Consider the following 21,936-nt stretch of genomic DNA (forward strand, 5'->3'; position numbering starts at 1 on the left):
CACAAGCTAGCATTACCATCTGGTAATGTTGTAGGTACCATAGCCTTAGGCTAGGTGCGGCCAGATGACTCATAAGGTAGAAATAACCAGCAAAAGCAGACACATCAACAGGAGGCAAAAGAGATGAGTACCATCATAAACACCCAGAGGATTATTTCGTATGATGGGATACATTGCATGAACTCCTTGGCAGACGTCAGGTCTATAGGCTAAGGAAACATACCGCATATGGAGTATCAAGTGGTTGGTCAAAGCCTCGGCCATTGGATCTCTGTAAGAACAGCGTGGAACTGACCGGCCAGTCATTCCACCCCATCCAGAGACGATGTATCATACACTTGGTCTCGCTGAGATAAGGCGCCTCGTGGTGGGGATTGTTTCTGCAGGAAGGAGAGTGCCACTGAGGAGTCCGTGAAGATCTTTGGTTTGCCTTGCCAGAAAAAGCATAGGTGTGTCGGATAAAGCATGGCTTACGAGATGCCCTGCTCTTGCAGTTTCTGTTTGAAAGGGAGGAACTTCCATCCGGCATCTTGCACAGATTGCATGAAATCTGGGAGGAAAGTGAGGTGCATTCTTTCATGGCAAACTTCCCACTCCTCCTGGGGCAGGCAGAGCACTGGATCACTATCCCTGTAGTTAAGGAACTTCACAATAATGGGCCTGGGATGAGTACCTGGAATTGGTCGGGGAGCTAAGGATCTGTACGCCCTCTCAATAACAAAAGATTGGGAAAATTATTCAGCTCCAAACCACTTTTCAATGTAATCTTCAGTGCACCCCATCGACGTGATCTAGTGAATACCCAAGATGTGTACGTTGCTTCTCCGCAATCTGGCTTCTAAATCTTTGTTTTTGAGTTGGACTTTGCGCAGTTCTAGTTTCATCTCCTTGAGGGGCTTCACGTGCTGCAGTTGCATCTCTTAGATTTCCTAAATGCATGTTTGATGTGTATCCATGTGATCTTTCATGTCATCCATGCGCTTGGTCAGAGAGTTCAGTTTTCCATCAATGGCGGCCAGACTAGTATGCATTTCCAGAAGAATGGATTTGGAGTCTTCCACAGGTGGGGGAGAGTAGTCACAAAAATAAGCAAGAAGTTAGCTAGATAGAAGCTACATGCCGCTGTTTCAGACACTATTCAGTTATGGTGGTAGTGTCTTTAAGGGATGGGTTAATGGAGTGCTGCGCAGCGTAACTGCCCCAGGTGTATCGACGGGGGTAAGTGTGGAGCAGGCAAGGCCCAGTTATACTCAATCAGTCTGTTCTTAGTACTTACTGGGTGCTCTATGATGTGTTGCTGTCATATGCAGCTCCACTGGTCATCTCTGCAGTCTGGGTGGAGAAAGGTGGTACCGCGATGCTGTGACTAACAGGGAAGCTGTATGGTGGTAGGCCATGGCTACACCCTCAGTGCGAGATGATGTCAGCGGGCCTCCCCAGCAGTCCCTGGTCCGCCCACTGGGGCTGTGTGGTCCCCCAGAGCAATCTGGAACTCCAATGTAGTGCTTACATGCAGTTTGGTCCCTTGGCTGATCAGCAATCTAGGCTGGGGCCAGGCAGCTTCCGGGATCAGCGCACCTACCAGTGCAGCTCTCTCTGCTAGAACACCACCAACTTCATGAGGTGCTAAGCCACGCCCTCTTTTAGCATGTTTTTAATTAGTATGCATCAACATTAATTGTAGTTTTTTATTTTTTTTATTTTAACAATGTAGTACTCTTGAACCAACAATGGGGAGGGTGTTGCGAGGTTAGTCATTAAGCACATACACTCGGTTTTGTCTATTTTAGCTTAGGTTTGAAGCCTGTGACCCTTCACTGAGTCACTTGGCATTTCATTTCTTTATTAATTTCGGTAAGCAATATTTTATTGGTGATGGTTTGTTATTCTTATCCTTCGCTGTAGAATTCCGTTATTCATTGCTTTGCACAACATTTCATTCTGTGCTCACATCAAGACTACATATGATAGGTTCCCAGGTATTGCTGGCTCAGAGTACAGTGTCTTCCTGACACAGAAAGTGACGTGTTGTTACGTCAGGGCAGTTTCTAGAACACAATGTTATTATAAAACATCAGGCTGCTGGGCTTGTGCTACACTCCCAGGACTAGATGGGCGGATTAGGGCTATCATTGCTACTTGCTGTCATGTAGTAATCCTAGTAGTGTGTGTAAGAGTAGTGGTAATATTATTGTGACAAATATGGTGGGACTGTTTCTATGTTTTACTTTCATAGTGTCTGATTTCATCATCCTTATAATCGCACATCATGACTTTTTACATAGGATGCACTTGCTTCAATAAATCCGATTGGACCAAGATATGCTTCTGCTTGTCATTACATGTATGAGACTTTTGTAACTGAGAGAATGGGACACGGTCGGTTTCCACCACGACTTCCCCGAGGGGTCTAAGGCAGTCATGCGATGGACTGCCACAAATAACTTTTCCCTACAGTATCTGTAAGGTGCTGCTGGCTAGCCAAAAGGGTTAGGCCGATAGCTGCCACACAGTTTGGGGGCGGACTCATGCTCAGTGGTGCTGACCCTCAAAACTCCGCACTTTTATTACTTTAGTGACAGTCTCACGACACCATATAGCTAACCTGAAGGTATGCATAAATGATATTCAGAATGCAAACTACATAGACCTCAGATATATATTTAATTAGTTAAGCAGAGCTGGAGGAAAATGCAGAGTGAATGCTATTGATTTGGTTTATAAGTGCTATGCCTGGAAAGGAAGTATCACTTATTCACACAACTTCTAGGCCCACAGACTTCCCACTGGACAGTGAGGGGAAAATGTACAATAAGAGTTAGTGAAGAGAGTAAAAGAAAGAGAGAGAGCGTAAGAGAGTGAGAGTGAGTGTATGTGTGTGTGTCTCTCTCTCTCATATCTTGGTATATGGGGCTGTGTGTACCATGATGACCAACTACATAATGAGGCTAAGCTGTGTTGGATGTACGTTAGAAGTTCTTTTTAATGTGGCCTGTTGGATGAAAGTGTAGGACATGCTATTGTGGCGGTGTGTAAGGAAAGAAGTCCCTCAGAAACCGTGCAGGTGTACATTTGCCACCATTTTACTTTCACCCATGTAAGGGTTCCTGATTTTTGTTCTTTGGCAATGGTTTTTGGGTTGGGGTCTTGACTGATGAGGGTCCTCCCCCTCTACAAACTGCGCTCTTTTGTGTGCTCGGCCCTTGACAGACGAGACCCCACGGGTCTCCCTACCTTAGAGTTCAAAACACACAGCACTTTCCCTCTCTAGATCCCTACTACACGTCTTGCCTGGTGGTATCAAGTTGTAGTTTCTGGGGCATAGTAGCTGGACGGTGGGAATACACCTAATTCCATTAACACTAAACCCAGGAGTTAGGCCCTCCCTTTGCTTTGAAGGTTGGTGGTACCCTGTGTTGTCACTTGCCAATAGGAGTATCAGTTGGTGCTTGCTTTTAGGAGTGTGTAAACACTGTAGTCATACATAGTAGAGGTTTACAATCTTGTTATCAAGTATCTTAGTTTTTCCAGGAAGATGCACTATACGCCAGGAAACTAAACATTACTAATTTGTAATTCTGGTTCTTCGTCATAGGAATGTTTGCTAAATTCATGAACAAAGAATACTTTCACCTGTGTGCAGAATCCTGGAATGCCTATTTTACATGAGAAACTTTTATTTTTGAAATTTGTTAAGCTCTTTTAAATGCCAGCAATGAATATCCAAACATGGGCACATTTTCTCCTATTTTACCTCTATCTTTAAAAATAAATTCCAAATCAATGCCCAAAAATATCCAAAAACTAAATGTTTGGGAAGTACAGGCAAAATAAAAGTTTTAAGGTAAGATAGATTCGGAACAAAAAAAACAGCATTGTTCCTTTAAGGCTGCAGATAGAATCTGCAACTTCAGAAGATAGTTTATTTTGTACCTCTTTAGATTTCTTTCCATCAGGTTGATCTAATTCCCAGCGATGGGGAAGACGGCTGTTCATGAATTCGGACTATGATACAGAGCAAGAATTTATAGTATGTCTTTCCTCTCCATTAAAGTGTTGCCAATGATATTTAAAAAAAACACTGGACAGAATGGTGGCAAGCTTGCTGGCTGATCAATAGGAACCAGAGTAAGGGCAAACAGATAGAAAACAGCAGGCACAGACGGGCAAATAAAACAGCAGGCACAGACGGGCAAATAAAACAACATAGTAACAGGCTTACAAAACACTATCAGGCCTGTGAAGGACTGAGATGAAAAGAGAAGAATGAGACAAGCTTTGGGAAAGCCAATCGGTCTCAGCAATGCAAGAGCTATTGGCTTTGTCAATGTCTCTTAGCTCCCGCCACCAAGAGTTTGGATTTGCCCATCAATCTTCCTCCAGGAGCTCCACCCGCATATCTGATAAAAAAAGAGCAGTGAAGAATGGTTTAATAGGTCTGCTGTAGCCAAACAAGCTAAATTGTGGAGACTCGCAAATGGCTGCTTAAAAACAAATAGACACAGAAAGGAGAAGAATTTCGACTTTAGCCAAATATATTCAATGGTACACACAAGTAGATTTTATTAATCGATTGGTAAGGGAAAGAAATTGACCTAATGAAAAGTGACAGTGGTTCGTAATGCAGCATGTTCCATTGTGTCAGGCAACCAGGAGAAGGCTGCTGAGCTGGTGTTGGATGATCTCGGGTGCGCACTGTTACTGCATCGGCATATGTTTATACGTCCCTATGTGAGGCGTTGAAAGTCAAATCCTGTTATTATGAAACTAAAAAAAAAACAAAAAAAAAACAGTGTTTCCTGTTCAGCTCAAGTGATCCTGGAATGTTTTAAAGCAAATCAGTCAAAGACAATAAGATTTTAAAAAAATAGGAGGGACAGACATGATTAAGGGGGTGGTGAAGAGTTGATACGAAAAGAAGATGGAAGGGGCAAGCTAAACTATGCGAGAGGGCGATTTTGATTGAGTGGTGCTTTGAAGATGCTCTCTGTCCACCTGTGCTGATGCGCACACTTTTACCACCAGAAGCACTGCTACAGCAAGGACTTTTTAACTACATTCAAAAGACATGTATAAGGAGAAAATACAAAGAGAAACAATGGCCCTTCCCCATTCCAAGATGGCTACCAATAATGAGCAGATCATGTGCAGGAAAGGAAATCCTTTTCCAAAACACACAGCTATATATATGCATATGTATATTGTAGGAAGTTGGCTCTGTATGTACTCTTTCAAAGTAAGGAATAGTATGCACAGAGTCCAAGGGTTCCCCTTAGAGGTAAGATAGTGGCAAAAAGAGCTAATACTAATGCTCTATTTTGTGGTAGTGTGGTCGAGCAGTAGGCTTATCAAAGGAGTAGTGTTAAGCATTTGTTGTACACACACAGACAATAAATGAGGAACACACACTCAGAGACAATTCCAGGCCAATAGGTTTTTGTATAGAAAAATATATTTTCTTAGTTTATTTTAAGAACCACAGGTTCAAATTTTACATGTAATGCTTCAAATGAAAGGTATTGCAGGTAAGTACTTTAGGAACTTTGAATAATCAAAATAGCATACACAGTTTTCAAATAAATCACATATAGCTATTTTAAAACTAGACAGTGCAATTTTCAACAGTTCCTGGGGGGGAGTAAGAGTTAGTTCGTTTTTGCAGGTAAGTAAACCACCTACGGGGTTCAAGTTTGGGTCCCAGGTAGCCCACCATTGGGGGTTCAGAGCAACCCCAAAGTTACCACACCAGCAGCTCAGGGCCGGTCAGGTGCAGAGGTCAAAGTGGTGCCCAAAACGCATAGGCTTCAATGGAGAAGGGGGTGCCCCGGTTCCAGTCTGCCAGCAGGTAAGTACCTGCGTCTTCGGAGGGCAGACCAGGGGGTTTTTGTAGGGCACCGGGGGGGGGACACAAGTCAGCACAGAAAGTACACCCTCAGCAGCGCGGGGGCGGCCGGGTAAAGTGTGCAAACACGCGTCTGGTTTTCAATAGGTATCAATGGGAGACCAAGGGGTCTCTTTAGCGATGCAGGCAGGCAAGGGGGGAGGGGGGCTCCTCGGGGTAGCCACCACCTGGGCAAGGGAGAGGGCCTCCTGGGGGTCACTCCTGCACTGGAGTTCGGATCCTTCAGGTCCTGGGGGCTGCGGGTGCAGAGTCTTTACCAGACGTAGGGATCTGAGGAGCAGGCAGTCACGGTCAGGGGGAGCCTCGGGATTCCCTCTGCAGGCGTCGCTGTGGGGGCTCAGGGGGGGCAACTCTGGCTACTCACGGTCTCGCAGTCGCCGGGGAGTCCTCCCTGAAGTGTTTGTTCTCCACAAGTCGAGCCGGGGGCGTCAGGTGCAGAGTAGCAAGTCTCACGCTTCTGGCGGGAAACGCAGGTTGTTTTAAAGTTGCTCCTTTGTTACAAAGTTGCAGTCTTGGGTGAACAGAGCCGCTGTCCTCAGGAGTTCTTGGTCCTTCTAGAGCAGGGCAGTCCTCTGAGGATTCAGAGGTCGCTGGTCCCTGGGGAAAGCGTCGCTGGAGCAGTGTCTTTAGAAGTGGGGAGACAGGCCGGTAGAGCTGGGGCCAAAGCAGTTGGTGTCTCAGTCTTCTCTGCAGGGTTTCTCAGCTTAGCAGTCCTCTTCTTCTTAGGTTGCAGGAATCTGAGTTCCTAGGTTCTGGGGAGCCCTTAAATACTAAATTTAAGGGCGTGTTTAGGTCTGGGGGGTGAGTAGCCAATGGCTACTAGCCCTGAGGGTGGCTACACCCTCTTTGTGCCTCCTCCCAAGGGGAGGGGGTCACATTCCTATCCCTATTGGGGGAATCCTCCATCTGCAAGATGGAGGATTTCTAAAAGTCAGAGTCACCTCAGCTCAGGACACCTTAGGGGCTGTCCTGACTGGCCAGTGACTCCTCCTTGTTATTCTCATTATCTCCTCCGGCCTTGCCGCTAAAAGTGGGGCCGTGGCCGGAGGGGGCGAGCAACTCTACTAGCTGGAGTGCCCTGTGGTGCTGTAACAAAGGGGGTGAGCCTTTGAGGCTCACCGCCAGGTGTTACAGTTCCTGCAGGGGGAGGTGTGAAGCACCTCCATCCAGTACAGGCTTTGTTACTAGCCACAGAGTGACAAAGGCACTCTCCCCATGTGGCCAGCAACATGTCTCGAGTTTGGCAGGCTGCTAAAACCAGTCAGCCTACACGGGTAGTTGGTTAAGGTTTCAGGGGGCACCTCTAAGGTGCCCTCTGGGGTGTATGTTACAATAAAATGTACACTGGCATCAGTGTGCATTTATTGTGCTGAGAAGTTTGATACCAAACTTCCCAGTTTTCAGTGTAGCCATTATGGTGCTGTGGAGTTCGTGTATGACAGATTCCCAGACCATATACTCTTATGGCTAGCCTGCACTTACAATGTCTAAGGTTTTGCTTAGACACTGTAGGGGCACAGTGCTCATGCACTGGTGCCCTCACCTATGGTATAGTGCACCCTGCCTTAGGGCTGTAAGGCCTGCTAGAGGGGTAACCTATCTATACTGCATAGGCATTGTGAGGTTGGCATGGCACCCTGAGGGGAGTGCCATGTCGACTTACTCGTTTTGTCCCCACCAGCACCCACAAGCTGGCAAGCAGTGTGTCTGTGCTGAGTGAGGAGTCCCTAGGGTGGCATAAGATATGCTGCAGCCCTCAGAGACCTTCCCTGGCATCAGGGCCCTTGGTACCAGGGGTACCAGTTACAAGGGACTTACCTGGATGCCAGGGTGTGCCAATTGTGTAAACAAAAGTACAGGTTAGGGAAAGAACACTGGTGCTGGGTCCTGGTTAGCAGGCCTCAGCACACTTTCAAATCAAAACTTAGCATCAGCAAAGGAAAAAAGTCAGGGGGTGACCATGCCAAGGAGGCATTTCCTTACATATATCCTCTAGAAATATTTCAGGACAAGCCCCATAAAACCATTTGAATAAGTAACAATAACACAGAAACTCAACTTCAGCAAATATAAACATTAACAAAATAGCCTTAAAGTGCATAAAATTCAGAAATGTAAATTAAATGAACCTAATAGTTTATAGAATGAGAAAAGATGAAAAACATTCCAATCAGGTCAATAGTGTTGTGTAATAGTCACTGATGATCTCTCAGAAACTAGATAAGACCTAAGTCCATAATCCGACTGTGGCAAAAAAATGCATGTCATCCTCGACAACTCTGGCACAAGTTGGGCAGTGCTGAGTAATAGCAAGGCCTCACCAGTGACTCAGACTGTTCAAAGGGAGGATACCATATTTTAGTTTGAGGCGGAGAGATATAGAAGATGCTGATGGGATGTTTTATAGTAAGGTACTGATTGCCTATAAGTGAAACTCCTAGATAGAGAACTGTTTGTGGAACTTGTGACCAATGATTCCCAGAAATGGTTCTTATAGGTGCACTTAATAGCGTTAGAAGCCTCAGCAGAGTTAGCTTGGGAAAGCTCTACTGTTCAGACAGGCCCAGGAAGAACAGTTCTATCCAAATGTGCCTGACCCACCCAAAGATCCACAACTGACCAGGGATAGAACATCATGCAGGACCTTCCTAAATATCTTTAGACATGGTTTGGACCACAGTCTCACCTGGTGTAATAGGGGTCTCAGCGTGGCCACAGATTCAGTGTAGACCAGGCCAAGTTTGAGTACCATGGGCATAGTTGGTGTGCTATGGGGCAATTTCATCAGTTGTTTGAAGATTCTTAGCTCACAAAGCAATAGGCTGGGATGTGGGGAAAAACCCACAGTTCTGCCCCATACAGAGTTGCGCTTTGACCTTGTGCTTTATACACTTCCAAAGCTGATTTGATCAGGTGGCTGCCTTTGTGAAGGGAATAATAGAGAGTGCTTCTGGTTCGCTGGGCCTTCAAGTTTCTTAAATAGATTACAGACTGTCCCACTCTCACATTAGAAGAAACATTTATACCCAGGTATGCAAAATAGAAGACCTGGTTGAGAGAAGACATTATTCTTAATGCCTTTGTGTGAACAAAACATTATTACGTTTTTTTTTTTTTTTGCATTACTGATTAAATGCTCGTGGTAGGACACAATTACTTAGTGTGTTCTGCAGACTGGTATTTTTTTTTTTTTTTTTTTTTTTTTTTTAAAGCAGGAGTGTGTTGTCAGTAAACAAATGTGTTGCCATCTTTGTCCCACATATAGGTGGAACACCGGATACAAAAGACTGGACATACCCATCCACTCCGCTGATGTAGAGTGAAACTAATATAGGAACTAAAGAGCTTCCCTGTTGGAGCACTAATGCAGGCCAATTAGTAGAGTTATGATTCCAGACGGAAAACCAAGGTCACACAGTTGCCCGCACTAAATGGCACTGTAGCCTAAACTTCTCTGTAACCTTTGTTTTTTTCAGTGAATTTATATGATTTTTTTTAACGTATAGTAATTTTCATTACTATACGTTAATCCAACCACCACCGCGCATGGCCGCAGGGCATGGCCTGTAGCCAGGCCCTGTGGCCAACCCCCATTATCACTCAACTTTGCACCACACATGGTCTTCGGCCTTCCGCAGTGGGTTAGCTGCAGGGCCTTGCCTACTGGCAGTCCCAGCGGCCAACTCCCCTAACCACCCAACCCTGGAAGAGAGAGAGAGAAAGTGAGAGTTTGAGGGAGAGAGCGATTTAGGATTTGATGAATGATATACTTAGAATGAGATATTTCCAGACAAATTGAAAATAAAAATGTTTTTGTGAATTAAAAAAAGAGTAAGATCGCCTTTCAGTATGTAACTTAAATATTTATAGTGGAAAAAATAAAAGTAGTTAATGACCACAGACTCACCTAGACTAGAACCCTTAACCTTTAGTGCGCATGTTCGAGATCTTAACCACTAGGTCAGAGGTGACTCCTTATTGTGCTGTGTCCGTTCTTAGCTATGAAATTCAACCCAGAGATTGTGAGGGGAAAAAGGATTCAAAGTTCCACCACCAGGAATGTTTAACAGTGAAAACACTAGAAAATAAACAGACACACTGCCAAGCAATAGAAGGATTTGAACCTTCAGCCTACTGAGTGACAGCACAATATCTTGACTGTTAGGTCAGAAGAGACTCTGTTCTGCATCCAAACGTAACTATAACATTCTACCAAACATCTTGCTAGTCTGACTCTGAAGTCACTGTAAGGAGAGACCATTACAATAACAATCTCTCTCTCACTTCCATCCCTTAATGGGATGGATGAGAGAGAGTGACAGGACCACGAGGGGAGCCTGGAGGCCCTCGTGGTCCTAACCGGCTTCCCACGTCCTATGGGAGCTGGCATTGCTCCCACAAGCAGGGAGCTGCTTTAATTAGCAACTCCCTTCTTGTGGGAGCAATGTTTTCATTGGTTTCCCTGCATGCATATTTGCGCACAGGGAAACAGATTAAAACTTCACTTTCTGCAAGTGAGAGTTGTTTGAAAGCTCTCCCTTGCAGAAAGTGAAGTGTTCCCTATGACTTGGCGGGGGTGTGTGTGTGTTACAGTTACACACTGACCTAATATACTTACTACACTGCTGTAACAACATTTGTCGAAAAGGCATATGCACTGTAAATGCCTTTATCATGTGGTCAAGACCTGCGTCGTAAAGGCATTACGCGGTTAACGATGCATACTAATTGCCAAGCTGTAAAGGCTGTTTCTCATTAAGGACATGATGTTGGACCTCCGGCTTAAACCCTGAGATTCTCACGCATAAACTCAACCAGTAATAAGAGAAGAAGCTGAGTTGTGGATGGTTAAATCAGTGTCATTTAGGGCCAGATGTAGGTAGACAGCAAATTGCAACTTGCAATTTGCGAGTCCGAGCGACTCGCAAATTGCAACTCGCAATTTGCTATGCAGAAATGTGTCTCAGACACCTTCTGCGACTCGCTATGGGGTCGCAAAGACCCACCTCATTAATATTAATGAGGTGGGTCGCAGTTTGCGACCCCATAGCGAGTCTGGGCACTCACAGGGATGGTGGCCTGCTGGAGACAGCAGACCACCATGTCCATGACTGCTTTTAAATAAAGCAGATTTTTTTTCTATCTGCAGCCCGTTTTCCTTAAAGGAAAACGAGCTGCACGTAGAAAAATATACCGAAACCTTTTGTTTCGGTTTTTTTTCCAGAGTAGGCAGTGGTCCATAGGACCAGAGCTGCCTGCTCTGAAAAAATAATTTTGTGATCATTCACAAAGGGGAAGGGGTCCCATAGGGACCCCTTCCCGTTTGCGAATGAGTTACCATCCACTTCAAGTGGATGGTAACTGCGAGTTGATTTGCGACCGCGAAATCGCGGTGCGAGTCGCAAATAGGAAGGGAACACCTCTTCCTATTTGCGAGTCGGAAACGCATTTTGCGAGTCTGTTCCGACTCGCAAAATGCGTTTCTGCATCGCGTGTGGGCATTAGCGCCTCGCAAACTGAGTTTTTCGCCGTTTGCGAGGCGCTAATGCCTTGCTACATCTGGCCCATTGTGTTCCTTAAAGAGGTGAGTCTTAAACAGCTTTGTTGAGGCAGTCCAAATTGATACAGGGATTCTGTTCCTGGGTGCACCTATGGAAAAGGCCTGCTGTCTTTTTTTATTTTATTTAGGTCTTGCCTACTACTCTCATACGCTGTTTGTTGAGAGACATACTGTGGGCTTACTAAAAACCATAAAGGGGTTTGGAGCCCGTCAACCCATTAAAGTTGGTTGGCTTTCCTATTAGCTCATTTGCCTTCTTCTTTTTAGTTTCCCAGCTTGTCAATCTTGTGTTTGTCCGTCCCATGAAGTATTGCCTCTTTTACCATCACTTTTGATTGGCTGGCTTTTATGCTTCAATTGCTTGCATTTTTCTTTTCAGTTAAGCACTCCATCAGAGTATATGTTTTTTCTAACTGCCTCCCTCGTACCCATTGCTTACTCTGTAGTGCTCGGTCACCCATGTGCTTCTCCCCACGCTTGCCATGCTGCGCTCGCTCTCGTGTAATTCTGCTTTCTCACCTGTATCTCTCCCCTGCCGCTCTCAACCATTTCTTCTTTCCCTAACATGTCCTACATGCTACTCCCCCACGTGCTCCTCACTCTCATCCATTTTTTCTCCTCTGCACCCTCATACTTTCCCCATTGCCTGATCGCTCACTTGATCCTCTCCCACATTTCCCCATGTTACTTCAGCAAGCTTCTTATCCTCCTCCCCCCACACTCTGCCTTTCTGCCCTCCCATGTTGCTTCCCCCCACAATAATAAAAAATGCTTTTAAGTGTGTCACTTCTTTTAGGTTAGTGATCCAAGATTGGTAACTAAACACACACAAAAAACATCCACATGTGTGGTGCATGTGCCTATAAAACAATGTGTGTGCTCGAGTCAAAAAGGCTATTTTTTCATCTGTTACCCATAGTGCACAGCATCTGAGATGATACATAGTGGTCATTCAATATGGCTGACTGTCAATGTCAGCTGACATAGGTAGAACCATGTTTTATACAAAAATTAAATAAATAAGAGGTGAGGAAGAAAAAGCCTACTGCTATTAGATGGCATACCAATGCATGAGTGGACCCTGTTTTCAGTACATTAGTTCCTGGCAAACTGTTAAAAGATTGTCTTTATTGACGACTGTGGTAAGTTAACTAGAAAACGAGTTCTCAAGGCCTTTCCGGATCCCAGGGGAATTGTTAGTTGGTGGGTTGAAAAGGGTCTACCAAGGTTTTTTTTTTTTTTTTTAAGTAAAGGAGATTGGGTCAATTTTTATAGATTTTTTAAAAAGTACATTCCTGTAAGTACATATTTAAACAGCACCAAAGTCTGAAGCATTTTCTTTTCTATTAAAAAGGGTGGTATTAAGTAGTCATGGTAGAAGCTGGTTTTCAGATTGTTGGTGATCTCTAGCAGTTTCTTGAGCACTACAACCAGGGCTTGTGTGGCGGAGAAAGTGGATCTTTATTATAGGGATGCAGAACTCCAGACAGGAGTCCCCCCAGGATTCAGCATTAACAGAGGAAGCTTCAGCCAGCATCATCTTGCAAGGAGCACAGGAGAAGTTTGTATATCCTTTTCGAAGGAAGGCATATCTTCTTTGGGTGCCCTACACACATTTAAACTTGCCATGTACCTTTCATCTGAGTTCGTCCACATGGATATAAATTGACTTTGACAAGCACTACAAACAATAGCTTTGTAAGTGGCAAGAAGCACACCCTGTGCACCATCTGTACGACCACAGAACTCGATCCTGTGATGCACCATATCCCTCAACACAAAAAACACTAAAGCACATGACTTGTAGCTGATTTAGTTCTAGTGTACTGAAGTTGTGTGACCTGGTGTACAATAGTTCTTTGACTGTCAGACAACTTGTAAAGAAACTTGCTGTAGTGAGACTAATATGCAGGCTGGGTTGGCTCCTAAATAAACATACCTGGGAATGGTCTAGGTTTAATGACTTCCTGCATATCCAGGTTTCCTGGTGGCCGATAGCTATACAAAACTTGAAACTAAGTGAGACAGAAAAGAGGCGGTAGCCAACATATACACAACCCGACGCATAGGTGAAGTACAGGCTGGTGGAAGTTCTCATGTTGTCTTTTGGTCCCGCCTTTTTTAGGTTCCTAGGTTTTTACCATGTCAAGTATCTGTCGAGTGTGAGAGCTTAGGGGGGATGGGGTGCAATACATCTTGTGGATTAGTTGTGCCCTAAGAAAAGTTTGGGTTATCTTTAACAAGGCCCTCAAACACCAGGTAAATACATTTTCCTCCACATGCTTCTTCATGTTAAAACTGTACTTGGATTCTGAGAGAATTAACAAATGTAGTTTTAGAACCTAAGCAGCAACAGTTGAAAGCCTTTGATCTTCCTTCCGGGATTTGTAAGGTCACCTTGGCAGCCAGGTGTTGCTCAACAAAACTGTATACGCCTGCCAATTAGACAGAATTGTGGCCTGGGGTTCCTCATAACATGCTGATCTACTTTCTGCCTCTTTGTCGGAGGCGCTGTTTGTGCTGTTGTTAGCCTGCCAAGGCTTTGCCTCAGGCACTGTTAAACGTTATCTTTCAGCCAACTCAGCTTTTTTGTCGCTGCTGGATCAGCCCTCGCTATTTACATCACCTGCTGTGACAGGTTTCATTAAGGGCTTGCAAAATGTGTTTCCTCCTATCGCTTTGTCATACCTCAACCGGATCTTAATATTGTCCTGACTTCTCTTATGGGCTCCCCATTCAAGCTCCTACACAGCTCTCATATTAGACTTCTGACTCTTAGTGGCCTTTACATCAGCCTGGAGGTTCAGTGAGCTTCAAGCTGATTCAGTTAACCTTCCATACACCAGCTTCTACCCAGACAAACTGGTTCTTCAGACTTCAGCCTACTTTTTCCCCAAAGGCGGTTACTTCATTCCATGTCAGCCAAAACACCATGCTGCTGGCATTTTTCACTTCACCTCATCCTGCAGAAGGCAAATGATCTCATCCGATGGTCTGTAGTTTGCATTAAGATCTGCTATGCACTAGCTATGAAGCAGCTTCCTGAGGGCTAGCGGGCCCATTCCCCCAGGTCTTTTGCATTAGCATGCAGAGTACCTGCCCAGAACATCTGCCAAGCTGCTACATGGGTGTCACTGTACACTTTCACAAAGCAATACTGCTTGGACAGCGGGTCCGTCGAGACTGCCATTTTGCCCAGTTGGTCCTACACAATGTTTTGGTTTGAGCCGAGCCGGTTTGCAGACCCTCCTCCGGGAAGGTCTTGCTATGGTATTTATTCTTTGGTGAGGAATCTGCAGCTAGAAATGTCTACCAGAAGAACAAGTTACTTACCTTTCGTAACTCTATCTGATAAAGACTATCCAACCACAGATTCCTCACTGACCATCCCCCCTGTTCTGTGAAACTGGTTCTTCGCCCAAAAGGCATTGTTAGATCCTGCACACTAGTCATACATCGTGGAGTTGTGGCTCTACATTTTTAGCGCAGAAATAATTATGAAAGTCACTGATGTCAGCACGCCGGCATGGCGCCTGTATGGCACTGCACACGTCAATTCCGACATGGACAATGTTGGTACGGAGTCGCTCTACGCCACCTACTGGCGTGCAGAGGTATTTCTCAAGAATTTTCGGATCCACTCTTATGCCTGAGGAATATTTTAAGGTGAGGAATCTACATTTAGAAGTCTCTATCAGAATTTATGTTTCGGGGTGGGTAAAGGCAAAGAGAGGTAAGGGTGATTATAAGACTGATGGGTCGGTAGAGTTAAAGGAAGCTAAGGGTGATTTTAGGTTTGAGGGGGTCAGTAGAGGTAAAGGGAGGTAAGGGTGACTTTAGTGTTCAAGGGTGGATAGAGGAAGAAGAAGTTAAGGGTGATTTTAGGGTTCAAGGGTGGGTAGAAGTAAAGGGAGGTAAAGGTGATTTTAGGGTTCAGGGTGATTGGAGGTAAAAGGAGGAGGTATGACACTACAGGTTTATCACCAACCTGTAATCAAGTTGTCTTCCAAGAAAAGCCCCCCCAAAAAACCTCAGGAACCACAATTCAAGCACAAGCAGTGTGGAAGACCAGTAATTAAGAAATTAATCAGTACTTATTCTATGCTCTAGGGTGGAGCAAAACACATGGAGACAAACTGAAAGCCAATACTTGCTCACCAAGAAAAAGCAAGAAAATAAGACTGACAATGAAGCCAACCAACGGAAAGTAACGGGCAGGCTCAAAGTCCTTTTTAGTTTTTTGTTTTTTTAAGTAACTAAATATCTTTGCAAGTGACACTGCATACTCTAAGGCACAACCAATTAAGGCACTCAGAAATGACGGATGAGAGTAACAGGATAGAAAGCACTAGGCTGGGCAAAGACAAAACATTAACAAAGCTTTTTTATTTAACAAGCTTTATTTAGGAATTTTCCAGAAACAAAGTACAAACAGTAAAGAACTGCTCAGTCATAAACATTACAGCTTAGGTGTAAGACTGTAAGATACCTCATACAGCCATGCCCTAGAAAGAACAGTGTGGGGTGAGTTAAGCACATCACACAATGAAAAAGAGAACATAGTGTCATAAAATCCAACTATGCATGGGTGCTGGGTGTACTGACCAGCCAGATCGCGGGCTCTGCCTATCGGGGATGGTGGGGGTGAGGGGACTGGAATTTGGGGGTTGGGGGGGGATAAACAAAGCTTTGAAATGTGAATTATTAATTTAGTGCTGAGCAAATATTCTATTGCCACGCCCATACCAAGGGGACATATATTTAGCCTGGAACGTGGTGACATAAGGGAAGAAAATACAAATAGTAGTATTTCTAAGTTTACACCACTGTGATAATAACAGAAATCAGCTCTGAACAATACCTATACCTATACTCCCTAGAATACACTTTAGAACTGGTTGCAACACTAGAGCTGATGAGATTCAGAATAATTAAATGTTAAACTCGTGACAGTATTTTAACAACTTAGAACTTGAAAGAATATATATAAATCAGAGATGGTAAGACTGTTCCTTCCAATATTTTTGCCTTACCTGTGGGTCTACTAACCATCCGTGGTACAGGGGTATATCAAGAAGGTCGAATACTATACATTCAGGAGTATACTCAAAGACTCTTATGCCAGTGAACTTTACATTGACATCCAGACCAGTCTGTAGTTTATGCAGAATTGCCATTGCATCGTTCATGTTCTGAAAAAAAAGGCTTAGGTCAATAAATAGCCATCGGTGTTATAAATTCCTTTTATCAATCTCTCTTACTGATTGGTATGAAAATAGACATGTAGTGCAAATAAGTTTTGCTTTGCGTAAGCTTGCTGGGCTTGGCTGACAATAAAATATTTACCTAAGATAAAACACAATTTAATCTATTAGATATTATCACTTAAAGCAGCACAATAATAATTTAACATCAAGTTAACATTACCTAGGAACTGTTGAGCACTGTAATGATTTTTCAAGGTGTATTATGACTCAGGTTGCAGCTTGTGTGACATGATGCAATTCAATCTACTTCAGAGCTTCTGCAATGAATTAGGTGGCACAGTGTACCAAAGTAATATTTCTAACAAATGAGGATTATTTTTTTAAAGAAATGTTGCATTATTATAAGTTTATAACAGATGAACATTTCTCACGACGATGCCCTCTATCACATGACCTATGCGCGTGCATGCATTTCTTAATAAGAATGCTGCCCATAATTCTATTTGTTATGTCTATTGTGAAATGGCCTCGACACAAATGACAGCATGTATCGTGCTGACAAAAGTACAGGTGGTGTGGTGGATTAGCATATAGACGGGCATAGAGCAAAAAGTCATAAAACTAGAACAAATAAATGCAATGCTGTGACGCTGGGTCTGACTACCTTCAGAGCAAGAAAAATGGTAAGCTGTTGGAGTCAGAAGACATGCAAGGTAGTAGGTATGTGCATGGCTACCAAAATGTTCTTCCTGCTGCCAGCTGTGTACCACTGCCTCCCTTGGCGATCAGGGCACCCCATGAATCTATAGGAAACAGAGGCAACACCACTTCATGGAAATTAATATGAGTGTTACAGAATATTACTATACAATGAAAACTAGTTTCAAAATCTTTAAACTATCTACGGCCAAATGGACGACCCTTTTTTTGCAACTTGCGAATCTCACATTGCAAGTAGTAAAACAAAATATACAACAGTGTCAGGCACACTGTTTGCGATTCCCAAATTGGTCACAAGGGACTTGCCTCATTAATATTCATGAGGAAGGTTGCAATGTGCAACCCATTTAGAAATGGCCGCACTCACAGGGATGGTGGCCTGCTGGGGACAGCAAACAATGTCTGTGACTGCTTTTTAAATAAAGCAGTTTTTTTTTTAGGTTGGACATGCAAGCGCTTGAGACCTGCTGTAAGTATCATGGACTTTTAACCACGCCCACCACTTTTACTAATTTGTGGGCTTGCCTTTCAGAAATATCTTGATGTCATTGGTAAAAGATTTACGTTTGTCCGCCTTGGGGACCAACCCTGTTATATGGGTAATTACACGATTGCCGATATGCTTCACTGTGAGCACCCTACTTTTTAGGGTCGAGCGCACGGAGGCGCTCTGACCCCTGTTGTAATCTCTCTGTGGGCTTTTAACCACACCCATCAGTTTGGTTGGCTTGTGGGCTTGCCTTTTAAAATTTAATTGACTTCATTAGTGACAGGCATGCATATGTCATGCCTTTTCCTGTATTTAGCCCTCCTCTACAGCACCGGTAAACTACTGAAAACGTACGAAGCTCCATGTTTTCTGAATCGCTTCTGCACAACTTTTTCTTTTTATTTCCTACGCAGTGCGATCTCGCTGGGCAGTAGTTGAGCGCTTTGGATGACATCAACCCTATTACATGGATAATTCTACTTTTGCTGGTTACATGGATAATTGCAGTTTTGCCAATACGATTCACTGCAAGCAACCTTCTGTTCCCTTTTCTGTCTCCTTCACGCTCATGGAGACCGCTGGCTCACATATGTAAAACTGTTTTACCTTTTATTATAAGTTTATGTGGCAAAAAAGTCTGGATAGGAGTTTACAATGCTAATAACTCTAACTCAAGCAAATGCGAGACACATTGCATTGCAAATGCTTGTTTTTATTTGGTGTCTCCCCATAGCGATTTCAAGGCTTAAACAGTGTGAACTCATATTATTTCTTTTGTTTATTTGTAACTGTTTCAGCGAGGCACGCTGTGCTTTATCCATAAGTATGGAGGTCGCACCACTCACTTTACTTCCTCTAGGCGTTCACCCCACGGGAGCCATTTGTAGGCATTCTGCATTTGGCATTTTGTTTAGTTTAACAATTGTAATATATTTAATTAAATTGTTTTTTTTAGGCATGGGATGTAATGTCACTGATCGGTGATGTAACCGATCAGTAGACATGTTCACTTAAACGGGGTTACCCAGTTGGGTGTGCCCCGGATGTAGAGGCGGGTTCCTCACTCCTTGTTTGTGTGCTTTTGGTTTGCCCTGCGGCCTCCGGCCCGGGGCTATAAATAAACATGGGCGGGTTCGGAAGAGGCCATCGCAACAGCACACCGCGGTCTGCCTGCATCACGACGGACCGCGAGTGCGTGGAGCAGGGCCGCTGCCGACCGCGCGGCCATTTAAAGAATAAACGGCGTTTGTCTTCTTCATTTATGCAGCGCGTGCAATGCTACTGTGTCGGGGACTGTCGGAGGTCCCACGACACTACACTGGCGACAAGGGAGGCGGCCCCATGTGCCAGAACTGCCCCGCAGCGGCCGCATATCGGGGTGCTCGTGCGGCGGGAGCAGTTTTGAGTGGCATAAAACATATCAGACCGGCGGCCGCACTCCATGCGGTGCTCGTGCCGTCTCTGTGACTCCCTGCCCTGGCTGACGGTCGGGCCTTTGTCAAGAAAAAACTGGGTGTGAGTTGTGACCACTAAAGCAGGACCCTAACTCCCACTAGCAGGATCCCCGTCCACAAAGCTGCACAGGGAGAAGAATCAATGTGAGTACAGTAGACCCCTACGCCCTGCACTCACTGCAATGAAGAAAAAAAAACTTACAAATAAAAAAAGAAGTGGAAAACAACGCCTGGGTTTATTGGCTGTTGGAACAACACCCAGGCCATCCAGCCACCATGTCTGCCATACCCCCAGTAGAGCCATTCATCGTCGAAAAGGCGCCCTCTGCTCAGGCCCCTAGATGGAAGGAGTGGGTAGAAAGAGTATTACTTTTCTTCGAAGCCACCAAAGTAGCAAATGACCAGAAGCGTGCCATGCTTATTCATATAGGAGGAAGAGATATAGAAAATATCTAAGAACCTTGTAGAAGAAGCCCCAAAAACACACACAACGCTCATAGCTGCGTTGAACAGGCACTTTGAGCCCATGGTCAACACCGACTATGAGAGGTTCATATTCAGACAGGCCAGACTTCAGACAGAAGAATCATTGGATGCATTCCACATGAGGCTGAGAGACTTAGCCAGCACCTGCCGGTTCAATGATGAGACGGAGGAAGTGAGGTGACAACTCATCCAGGGATGCGCTTCCCTAAAGCTAAGGGAACGCATTCTAGAGGAATCAGGAAAGCCGCTGCCAGATATCCTGCAATTGGGGCGCATAAAAGAACTATCACGAGCCCGCGCTTCCCACATGGAGGCTGCCCTACAGCGACCCATAAAGGAAGAGACAGCCAACACGACAACCACGGGCAGATTTAAACAACGGCCGAACAAAACAGACCAAGCAATGTGGGTATTGCAGGGGAGTCCCATACAAATCTATGGAGTGCCCTGCGAGAGGCAAGATATGCTCCAGCTGCGAGAAGACAAACCACTTTGCGAAAGTCCCGGTCCAGAAAAGCCAGAACAGGGAATGCGTCCGTCAATGTCGCAATTGAAAGTACGGCATCCAGCAAGTCAGAGCCTGGAAGTGACATGGATGACGACGAGGCCGTAATCCATGTGGTTCATGCCCTCTTCACAGTCAAACACACTCACTCTCGTCAGGCCAAACTGCCAAGGTGTCAGATTCAAATGGGCACCCACAAGACAATTGCAGTAGTGGATACAGGGGCGTCCATCAACCTAGCAGCGGAAGAACATGGCCGAATGATAGCGAGCCCAACGCTAACGAAGGTGAGTATAAGAGTCTACGCCTACAGGCAGAGCACTCCACTGGCAAAAGTCTATGTGACCGAAGAGGGACAAGGAATGCTACTGGGCTGCAAGGCTGCTGAGGCATTGGAGATAGTCACGTTTGCACTTAGCATCCATCACAAATCTGTAACAGACCTGCTGGCGAAGTACCCAGGAATCTTCAAAGGGATTGGCTGCCTCCGAGACCGTGAAGTCAAACTCCACATCGACAAGACAGTACAGCCAGTAGCCCTCCGACACCGAGTCGCTTTTCACCTTCGACCACAGGTGGAAAATGAACTGGACCATCTCGAAAAAGCAGGCATCATTGAAAAGGTGTCAGGACCCACTCCATGGGTCTCGCCCATTGTGGTACCCCGCAAACCCAAGCAACCTGGGGAGGTACGCATATGTGTGGACATGCGCCTCCCGAATTCTGCCATCAAACGAAGACATCTGACCCCCACCATTGACAACATCCTCGGGGAGCTCAGTGACTCCTGATGGTTTTCAAAGCTTGACCTCCGGTCAGGGTACCACCAACTAGTGTTAGCGAAGGACTCCAGGTATATCACAACCTTCTCTACGCACATCGGGCTAAGGAGGTACAAACGGCTAAACTTTGGGATATCTAGTGCTGCAGAAGTATTCCAAAACATCATCCAGGAACTGCTGGCCGACCTGCCCGGAACCATCAACGTCAGCGACGATATTCTCGTCCACGCCCCCACCATTGCGGAACATCACTCTCGCCTCCAGAGTGTCTTGCAGCGCATTCAGGACTCTGGACTCACTATACACTGCCGTAAGTGTGAATTCCTCAAGGATAGGATACAGTTCTTCAGCTACACCTTCTCGGCAGACGGTGTTGCTCCAGATCCCGCCAAGGTGGAGGACATCAAGAACGCGTCACCTCCTACGAGTGCCAATGAAGTCCGGAGCTTCCTCGGCATGGTCAATTATTGTGGCCTTTTCATCAAAGACCTGTCCAATATCTCCCAACCACCTGCGGAGGTTAACGAAAGCCGCGGAACCCTGGAAGTGGAAAGCTGAAGAACAAACAGCTTTTGAGGCTATTAAGGACGCCCTGTCCAGTGATACCACCCTAAGGTATTTCGACCCAAAGAGAAACACGAAGATCGCCGTTGACGCAGGGCCAAAAGGGCTAGGTGCTGTGCTACTCCAGGAGCAAACGGAAGGAGTGTGGTCCCCGGTCGCATATGCCAGCCGGTCGCTTACCGAGACGGAACAGCGCTACTCTCAAATAGAGAAGGAGGCCATTGCTGTGCACTGGGGCTGCAAACACTATCATATATACGTCTACG

The 21,936-nt window shown here is 45.2% G+C and overlaps 1 protein-coding gene across 1 annotated transcript in view; it reads right to left on the reverse strand.

Annotated features, from left to right (window-relative positions):
- MINDY2 (MINDY lysine 48 deubiquitinase 2) overlaps window positions 1-21,936 on the reverse strand; it is a 469,571-nt gene that overhangs the window by 230,863 nt on the left and 216,772 nt on the right. Inside the window, exon 4 of the mRNA XM_069222089.1 lies at window positions 16,496-16,654. Within this exon, the coding sequence (XP_069078190.1) occupies window positions 16,496-16,654 (159 nt within the window). The remainder of the gene's footprint in view (window positions 1-16,495; window positions 16,655-21,936) is intronic.

Source organism: Pleurodeles waltl, chromosome 3_1 (assembly GCF_031143425.1).
Source record: "Pleurodeles waltl isolate 20211129_DDA chromosome 3_1, aPleWal1.hap1.20221129, whole genome shotgun sequence".
In the NCBI taxonomy this organism is placed as follows: Eukaryota; Metazoa; Chordata; class Amphibia; order Caudata; family Salamandridae; genus Pleurodeles; species Pleurodeles waltl.